We start from the raw sequence: 9,995 nt of genomic DNA on the forward strand, positions 1-9,995 counted from the left end.
GATTCTTGGCAGAATTGGTTATTACTGGGATGGCTGAAAAATGTTGAGTTTCTAACACCATAATTTCTTCCACAGATATTAGTTGCTTTTCCGTTGTAAGGAAGGACTTTCTCTTCTTGCTCAGATTTTAATTTATTCATTTCTTTATATCTACATGGATTTAAATTCTTATTCTATTCATAATTATTCTGTTGCTATTATTTATATATTTACTTATTTATTTATTTTTAAGGTCTCCAAATGCAACTGTGAGACTGATGTTTACTTCACATTAAGTTCTGTTTAGACAATTTTATTCTCTTAAGTGAACAAACCATATATATGCCTTCAGCCTCCACACCAGTCCACAATTTCTGTTGTGTCCTATCTCCATGGTCATTTTAGTTTTTAGACGATGTCTCAATTGTAGCTATAATATGCGCACTTAGTTTATGTGGATAGAGAATTATCGTTTCCTGACTACCAAGTAAGACAGTATATATAAATAAATACTAAGAAAATGTTTCATTTCATACGTGTTAAACGTGGCTCAGAAGTAACTAAAAGAAACAGCCGCTTGTAAAAGGCCTCAGTCAGTATATAACTATAAGAAAAGATCTGAAATGCACCTTTGTAAGGATGTTTAAAGCATATAAACAATTATCCCTTATAGGAAAGAAGCAGAATATCAGGCTTATAGACCCAAACCAACCTAAGCGAAGCCCGATGGCATCTAAGCATGAGTTCTGTGAATAATCTTCCAATTGCTTCAACACGTGCACTTTGTACATAAATACCTGCATACAAAGAGTTCACAAGTCACGTTGAAAAACAAACAGATCTTTATTGTCTAGAAATATATATGAAAACCCCACGAAAGTTAGTATCCCCTCATTTCCCCATCTCCTTCCTCTTCTTCAACACCTCTGATATAAGGACATTGTTACACCTTAAGACTTCACACAGGTGTCCAGACTGTACCTCGTCTATGTATTCTTCTGTATTTGCAAGCTGCGTGTTCACCAGGTAGCCCATGTACTCCATCCCCTACTTGAGCTTCACCAGCACTGACTTCCCTGTGAGGCCGTTGAGGAAAGGTTTCAGGGTTGAGGGGTAAACGCATCATCGCCAGCTGGGCTCGGTGGCTCAGCCTGTAATCCCGCGCCTTTGGGAAGCTGAGGTGAGTGGATTGCCTGAGCCCGCGGGTTCGAGACCCGCCTGGGCAGCGAGACCTCATCTCTACAATAAATAAAAAAAAAATTAGTCGGGTGTGGTAGCACACGCCTGTAGTTCCAGCTGCTTGGAAGGCTGAGGCGGAAGGATTGCCGGAGCCCAGCAGGTCGAGGCTGCGGTGGCAGGGAGCAGCCACTGCACTCCAGTCTGGGCGACAGAGTGACACTCCAACTCAAAAAAAAAAAAAAACTCATCATCGCTGCAGGCCACGCCACAGGCCAAATGGTGGCCGGCCAACCGACTGCGCTGCCACTGGTCCCTCGTGACTGCAACAGGTTCACAGGTCCGGGTCTCTGGGCAGGCAGAGAATGGCTGCTATTATTTATTTTGATGACCAAATTGTGCCAGATTTGGCTGTTGAGAGCCCCTTCAAGCTGGTGCTTATGTCCTTTGGACACATCCTTGTCTTTTTTTTTTTCCTTAGCATTTCCTTACTTTCTGATACAAGATATTCCAGGTTCATTTTATACTTGTCTCTGCCCCAGCCTTAAATCAACAGCCTCCATAAAGAACCCTGGTTCCTTGAAATGAGGAGTGATATTTAGAAACCAAGATCTGGGTGTGCAGTGTGTTCATTGTTGCTGGGATGGCTTTGCTTATAGACACTTTAAGTGGACAGAGGGAAGGAATATAAATATAAATCTAGACATGTATATTTATCTATCTCCATATCTCTCTGTGTAGATTAAGCACCATAAATTCATGCTGATAGCTCTAACTCCAGTTCATCACCACAAGGTTCGTTCTTCTGTTCTTTTCTTTTCTTTTCCTTGTTTTGAGTTGGAGTTTCACTCTGTCACCCAGACTGGAGTGCAGTGGCACGTTCCCGGCCACCGCAGCCTCAACCTGCTGGGCCCCGGCAATTCTTCCGCCTCAGTCTTCCAAGTAGCTGGAACTACAGGTACGCACTACCACACCCAGCTAATTATTTTTGATTTATTGTAGAGATGAGGTCTCGTCAAGTTGCCCAGGCAGGTCTTGAACCCACAGACTCAGGCAATCCACTCACAGCCTCCCAAAGCGCGGGATTACAGGCTGAGCCACTGAGCCTGGTTTATTCTTTTCTTTTTCCTCGGATGCAATTCCTTCTCCAACAGTGAGAAACTTGACTCCTGTTCAGTACATTTTGTTATTTTCTCAATTCTGTAATTCACAGAAAGCAGATTCAGAGTTGGTAACTCATTGCCCTTACCAAAAAAAAAAAAAAAACCTCTATCTAGAACTTAGTATTAATTTGTAGTTATTTTTGTCTTTGGACTGACAGCATGTTGTCAAAGTGCTGTGTTCAAAAGTAACTCTAGACTGGGCTCAGTGGCTCATGCCTGTAATCCCAGTACTTTGGGAGCCAAGGTGAGAGGACTGCTTACGTTTAGGAGTTCAAGACCAGTCTGGGAAACATAGCGAGACCTTGTCTCTACAAAATTTTTTTTAAAAATTACTTTGGTAACTTTTGATAGTTCTTTTTTCACCCTAAGTGTGGTTATGTTATTCATTTGAACTACAGTTAGGTTAATTTTTGTGTATTTGTTTTCTATTTTGACTTTTACCTTCATCCTTGTTTATTTAATTTGCTTTTGAGTATGTAAGATATTAATGTGATTCCAAAAATCTAAACTAGATGATCGGGGTATACTCACTACATAAGAATTCCTAAATGGATATTGCATTGGCTGATACACTGAATCACCCAGGAGAATAAAATTTTTGCAGTTGACTTCTACGTAGTTTGCTTGTTACTGGGGGGAGGGCATTAGGGTCCACGTTGCTCCTTCTTGTGTCAAATTCATATAGACTTTCTAGCAGCAGACTGAGTCCTGCAGTAAGGGCCTTTGGTCAAACAGGTTGGGAAGGGCAGGGGTGACCAGGCATTGCTGCTGCAGGGTTTTGTCATTTGTGGGCTGGCATCTGGTGTCCAGAGCATGTGTGTCTCTGGGCCCTGAGTCCTGGGGGTGGAAGTGGAAGTGGCTGCTTTTAGGAAAGGAGCTGCGTGTGGTCCTGGGAGGCAGAACTTGCAGCGTTTTCACATCAGCCTCAATGCTTTCACGGTGTCTGAGGATCTTGTTGCTCCTGGAGCGGTGCTGTTGTATGACCAGGCTGTGCCCAGAAAGTCCCATCCTTGAGCAAGAATGGAGGATACACAGCTGTGGAGAAAACACAGTTCGCACATACAAACACAGCTGGATTTAAACATTGGCTTCCATACAGGCTCTGTGGCAGAAGAGACCAACACTGCCACGGAGACCTCACATTTCTAGGAATGGCTACATCATTACAAACCGAGGGTGCTGCTCAGATCTCAATCCAGGGAAATCAGACCTCCACCACTCCAACGGGATCCTTGCTCCCTGCCACAGAGCTGTTTCCATTTCCAACATCAATCTGGATGGCAGAGCTCTCACTGGAGGTCCATTCTGGAACTCTTACCACAAAACAGAAGGGACTGGCTCCCCTAACACCTGGACGGGGCAGGAGTTAGAGACGCAGCTTTCAGAGTAAGGGTTCCACTTTAAACGAGTTAGCTGGAGAAAACAAAAGACAGCCAACAAGACTTCTCTTCTTTGGCTTTCTTCCAACTTCCCTGAAGAAATCCTCACATTTAAAATCATCTGTTGTGTTTCACGCTCACACAAAGCTTCCACAATGATCATCTCATCCTAGCATGACAAAACCCTGTGATGCAGGTATGTAGCTGTCTGCATTTTATGCAGGTTCTGCAGGTGGGCTCTGGCCCATGGCACCCATGGCCATGCTGGCCCCCTGCCCAGCTCTCCGTCACTGTGGTCCAGCCCACGGTGCCTGTCCAGAGCCAGGGGAAGGCCCCCTGAATCACAGTTCAGCAGCAGTCTGGGCATATTCTCTGATGTTTAATTGATGATGAAATAATTAACATTCAGGAAGCAAGCTGCTGCTTCACATGTGTGCGATCTGGGTACAACCCATTTCTGCAGGGGTACTTTGGGAGAAAGGGACAGGCCATGTCTTGCTTGGGCCCACCCCAGACCTGCATGAACAGAAGCAGAGTTTCTCACTTGGTGGTTTTTCCTCCAGCTGCCGGAAGGGAGAAAGGGTATCATCTCACGTTTTAGGTATGTTCATGCAGGCCTGGGCAGTGGCTGTTTCAGGCAGAAGTCCCCCTCCTGGGCACGAGCCTGGATCGTTGCTGCTGGCGGAATGTGCCTGGCTCTCACTCGGTTCTGCTAACTGGGTGCAGGATGGAGAGCAGCCCCTCCTCAGTGGCCCGGACTTTCCAGATGGCTGCTCTAGGGCAGAGATGCCCTACTCACAGAAGAAAGGCTTCTCCCTTGGAAAAACCAAGATTTCTTCTGCTGAAATGAAAACACCCACCAGGCAGTCATGGTTTTTCCAGCACGGGGTGCTGACCCCTGGGCTCAGAGGGACAAGAGCCTGGCATCTTACCCCAGCAGTGAGCGGCACAAAGGAGAGATCACCTGTTAGGCTGACCCTTGCCTGGCTGAGGGTCCTAGGGAAAGAGAGGAGCCTTACCCTTGAGCCTGTTCCATGGTGGCTTTCTGAGGGACTGGTTTGCCTCCTCGTGTTTTTTTTGTCCTCTTTAGCCTCCATTGGTTTCCCGGGAGACCCTCTACATATCCCATGGCCACCTCTTTCCTCCTACCCGTTAGTTATAGCTTCATAAAAGAATGTTGAGTGGGATTTTTTTTTTAAAGACTAGGCCTCACTCTTGCTCAGGCTGGAGTGCAGTGGTGAGATTGTAACTTACTGAAGCCTCAGACTCCTGGCCTCAAGCAATCCTTCTGCCTCAGCCTCTCAAGTTGTTGGGACTACAGGTGTGCACCACTGGCTAATTTTTTAAAAATTTGTTTGTAGAGACAGGGTCTTACTATATTGTCCAAGCTGGTTTTGAACTCCTGGCTTCAAATGACCCTCCTGCCTCAACCTCCCGAGTTGCTGGGATTAGAGGCATGCGCCACCACACTCAGCAAATTAAAAAAATTGTTTTGTATAGAGACAGGGTCTCACTAGGTTGCCCAGGCTGGTCTTGAAGTCCTGGCCTCAAGTGATCCTCCTGCCTCAGTCCTCCTAGTCACTGGGAGCATAGGCATGAGCCAGTGGGATTCTTGTTATGCTGGAATTGATGACTGGGGCCCAAATCTAGGTTTTGAAGAGAGCTTCCCACGGTTGAGACCAGACCCCTTCTCTGGGCTTTAACAAGACAGCCCAGAACTGGCCTAACATTCACTAATCACCACAGCCCTTCCACCCTCCTCTTCCTCCAGGCAACAGAAATGGCTAGGTGGAGGCAGTAAGAGAGAATCCTAGCCATGGAGAATCATCCTCCAATCTGTAGGAGGGCGTCTTATCTTTGAGATGAGAGGGGACTCCTCACCCTCCTTCAGAGGAAGGAGTTGAGTCTGAGGACTCAGAGAATCCCCATTATAAAGTGTGTGTCCCACGGGGTCGGGGCGGGGGGAGCGAACATTCTGTTGGATGCCTGCTCACAGAGCAGACACGGACCGCCCCTCGGCCTGTCGGAGCAGGAGCTGAAGAGACGCAGAGAGAGCGGGCAGGACCCAGTGAGAACTGGGCCAGGGAGCAGCTTCCTACCACCTGCAAAGAGCCACGACACAAGGCAGCCAGCTGGCTTGCTTGACCAACCAGTCCTCTCCCGAGAGCTTCACTCTGGGCAGAGCAAAAGGCTGAATGGCAGCACGCAAGTGGTGAGGCTAGACAAGGGACCTGTGGAGGAGCACGGGGACATCCAAGCTGGTGCTTCTTTGTGGGTGCCTGGGAGGCAGCGTGACATGTCAGGGCAGCCTGGGAAGCATCCCTCGGGGTCTCTCTAGGACCCATTTGGCATTTTATTTCCAGACTTGCCATCTCATCCTCCTTCCCTTTCCGTTTTTGTTTCTTCCTCTTCCTTTTCTTCTCTCTCCCTCTCTCATTGGGCCTAGCTAGTGTTTTTTCTCTAGAACATCAGGATTGCACCCTTAGGGTCAAACCCAGATTCTTCCTGCCCAGTCTCTGATGAACAGGCTGTGGGAAGACTTAGTTATACTCTTTTGTCACTTGGACACACCCCTGAACACCCTGACGTAAGCTGTCAGGACTCAGTTCACCAAACCCTTTTCAAACCAGTTGTATTTTCATTCTCTCTCTCTCTCTCTCTCTCTCTTTTGAGTTGGAGTCTCACTCTGTCATCCAGGCTGGAGTGCAGTGGCACACCCACGGCCTCTGCAGCCTCTACCTGCTGGGCTCAGGCGCTCCTTCTGCCTCAGCCTCCTAAGTAGCTGGAACTACAGACGCACACCATTACACCCAGCTAATTTTTTTATTTATTGTAGAGATGAGGTCTCACCAAGTTGCTCAGGCTGGTCTCGAACCCCTGTTCTCAGGCAATCCTCTTGCCTTGGCCTCCCAAAGTGCTGAGATTACAGGTGTGAACCACCACACCCGGCTGTATTTTATTTATCTATTTATTTATTTTTGAGTTGGAGTCTCACTCTGTCACCCAGACTGGAGTGCAGTAGCCACTCCTGGCCACCGCAGCCTCGACCTGCTGGTCTCCAGTGATCCTTCTGCCTCAGCCTTCCGAGTAGCTGAAACTATAGGTGCACGTCTCGCCAAGCTGCCCAGGCGGGTCTTGAACCCCGGGGGCTCAGGCAATCCACTCACCTCGGCCTCCCAAAATGCTGGGATTACAGGCTGAGCCACCGCACCCGGCCCGGCTGTATTTTCATTCTCAAGGTAAAGGGTTTCCTAAGATTTCTACTGCTATGTAAAGTACCTGGAAAGGCTGACTTACTACTTGTTCAATGAGATCAAGGAAATGAAAGGCATTCCATACGCCAGCAGGTAAACAAACACATTAGACAAACACATATACAGAAGTAGAAAGTGAGGGTGTGGATACAAGAGGAATATTAGGTTTCTAGAATCACAGAGGGCATTGATGGGTAAGGCAGATTTTTTTTTTTCTTTTTTTTTTGAGTTGGAGTCTCACTCTGTCACCCAGACTGGAGTGCAGTGGCCACTCCTGGCCACCTCAGCCTCGCCTGCTGGGCTCCGGTGATCCTGCCGCCTCAGCCTTCCAAGTAGCCGGAATTACAGGCATGCACTACCACACCCAGCTGATTTTTTTTTTAATTTATTGTAGAGGTGAGGTCTCGCTGCCCAGGCGGGTCTCAAACCCGCGGGCTCAGGCAATCCACTCACCTCAGCCTCCCAAAGGCGTGGGATTACAGGCTGAGCCACCGAGCCCGGCTAGGCAGATGTATTTGCAGTTAAGCAACGTATAGAATGCTAGCATTGGAAACCTGAAAGACTTCCACCCAGGGGAGAAAAGGGCAAGTCTCCTCTAGGTGAGTGTGGTGCGGGAGAAGTACAGGGCCTACAGTCCTGAGGGCTGGATGGAAGCCCCACTGTGGGCCCATGGGCAATCAGTTATCTTCTCTCAGCCTCTGTTTCCTCAGCTCTCAGCAGGGCCTCCACCCTGCCTGCCTCTCAGGGCTGTTGTGAGGGTCCAAGGAAGAGCTGATGTGGACGCTGCAAGCCCTCTCTAAGCGATTCTTCTTTCTGTTGATGATAGTTGCTATTATTACTGTTTCTAAGAAATAATTGGCCTGTAATGAGCCCTGATAGGGAGTTGAACAAAAGCAGAGACAGGAAGTTGGGCCATGTCCTGAATTTCGAGATTAGGATCCTGGAAAACAATCCTACATTCACCAAACAGGTCCCTTGGCACCACTGGTTCAAGGACAAGCATAGGTTGGCAGAGCCCTTGCTCTGAGCCCCGAGTCCTGTTCTCACAGGGGAGTCCTCAGTGGTGGTTTGTGAAAAATGAAGAACAGTCGTACCCGTGGACAAAAGAAACTCCAGCTGGGGCTGAGAACTCAACAACCAGGGACTGCTGGGGACACCAAGGAGTCCTGGCGCATCTGTCCCACGTGGCTCAATTGAGATCCCTGACTGTTTCTCGGGGCTCTTTCTTATTTGTGAGTGTATGACACAAGATGAGGAAGAGAAGCTGGCAGCCTCCTCCCCTTTTCTTTTGAGCAAGTGTAGCTGGCCTCAGCCTTTGGTCCTCGGTCAAGGTCACATGCATGTTCTCAGCCATTCAGGAGCCATGCCCCTGCAACTCTGGATCTTGGATTACCCCTGCACTCTTGATTTTTCTGCCTTCTCACTGTGTTTAGAGATAACATTTGTTCACCAGTTCCGGACTCATTGTACACCGTGACTCTTAGTTGGGTCCTGCCTCTTCCCCCTCACCCCCTCCCAGCTGAGAAGCATTCATCACTGCTGTAGTTGTTTGAGGGTCTTGAAGATTCTGTGGATGCCGGAGTTTAGCTTAATTACCACATGTATGTAAGAGCATTCACAGCATCAGGGGCTACTGGTCTTGTTTAAGATCATGTTACTATTTCCACAAGTTTTAGTCTTTTTAGTAAAGGGTGACCTTTGTTATTTTCGAATTAGAAACATGAGCGAGGAACCTGTTTAACCACTTCTTAGCCTGATTCCAAACAGCTGCCAGATGTGGCTTTAGAATCCTGGGGTATTGGAAGGGAAGGAGACTTAAAGATCACTTGTCAGCATTTGGTCAGGAGAATAGAAACCGTTCTAGGTTTTTTTTTTTTTTTTGAGTCAGAGTCTCACTGTGTTGCCCAGGTTGGAGTACAGTGCAGTGACATGATTATAGTTCACTGTAACCTTGAACTCCTGGGCTCAAATGATCCTCCCACCTCAGCTTCCTGAGCAGCTGGGACTACAGACGTGTACCACCATGTCTGGCTAATTTTTTCTTTTTTTCTTTTTTTTTTTTTGTAGAGACAGGGTCTTGCTATGTTGCCCAGGCTAGTCTTAAACTCCTGGTCTCAAGTGACCCTCCTGCCCTGGCCTCCCAAAGTGCTGGAATTACAGGCATGAGCCACCATGCCTGGCCAGGTGGGAGTACCTTTAAGCCAAGTTCTCCTGCTGCCTTTTCCTGTTCCACTTCCATTCCCTTCCCCTGCCCTCCCTGGCCTTCCTGATGGTCACTCAACTGACTTCTGTGTGCTCTGTTTCCAGGGGGCCCTGTCCCAGCCCCAGCCCTGGTGGAAGATCCAGCTGTTCGTGTGGGAGCCAGTGCTGTTCGGGACCTGGGACGGTGTGTTCACGTCCTGCATGATCAACATCTTTGGGGTCGTGCTGTTCTTGAGGACCGGCTGGCTGGTGGTGAGTGTTGAACCCGTGGCCTGGGGCCTCTCATGGGCCCCCAACAGAGAAAGTTGTGTCACTTCTGCCATTCCACAGTGCAGGGCACAGATTCCCGAAGCACAGATGCTCCCAAAACATGACACAGAAGCAAGCACAGTGGATAGCTGGTCTTACTTTTCAGATAGCTGGTCTTGCTTTTGACATGAGCCTCCTGCTAGCCTAGGTCTCTGGGGTCTGCTGGAAGCCCCACTGTGGATTTAGCTACAGATAAATGCACACAGGAGTCAGGGCTCATGGAGGGCGGGACTTGAGATAATCAGAGAGACCAGGTTGATGCCAATCTTGATTCTGGCTTGTGATCCTCTCCTGCTTTCCTGGCATTCTTCACCTCACCTTGTGCCCTCCCAATTCCACAACGGAGCAGGAGTTCTCAGCCCCTCACAGAGTGCCTCCTTACACAGAGGGACTTAAGAACAAAAGGCAAGCCAGTCAAGAATTAAACACTGGCCGGACTCGGTGGCTCAGCCTGTAATCCCAACACTTTGGGAGGCCGAGGTGAGTGGATTGCCTGAGCCCGCGGGTTCGAGACCTGCCTGGGCAACTTGTCA

The 9,995-nt window shown here is 48.4% G+C and overlaps 1 protein-coding gene and 1 pseudogene across 1 annotated transcript in view; one reads left to right on the top strand and one right to left on the bottom strand.

Annotated features, from left to right (window-relative positions):
• Positions 1–859: 859 nt before the first annotated feature.
• On the bottom strand, positions 860–1,102 carry LOC110594474 (annotated as a pseudogene).
• Positions 1,103–4,300: 3,198 nt separating this feature from the next.
• SLC12A8 (solute carrier family 12 member 8) overlaps positions 4,301–9,995 on the top strand; it is a 145,016-nt gene continuing 139,321 nt past the window's right edge. The window contains exons 1-4 of the mRNA XM_021706352.1: positions 4,301–4,636; positions 5,589–5,972; positions 8,001–8,183; positions 9,259–9,405. Coding sequence (XP_021562027.1) covers positions 4,301–4,636; positions 5,589–5,972; positions 8,001–8,183; positions 9,259–9,405 — 1,050 coding nt within the window. The remainder of the gene's footprint in view (positions 4,637–5,588; positions 5,973–8,000; positions 8,184–9,258; positions 9,406–9,995) is intronic.

This window comes from Carlito syrichta, unplaced genomic scaffold (genome assembly GCF_000164805.1).
Source record: "Carlito syrichta isolate Samal-C Ts95f unplaced genomic scaffold, Tarsius_syrichta-2.0.1 Scaffold315477, whole genome shotgun sequence".
NCBI lineage: Eukaryota > Metazoa > Chordata > Mammalia > Primates > Tarsiidae > Carlito > Carlito syrichta.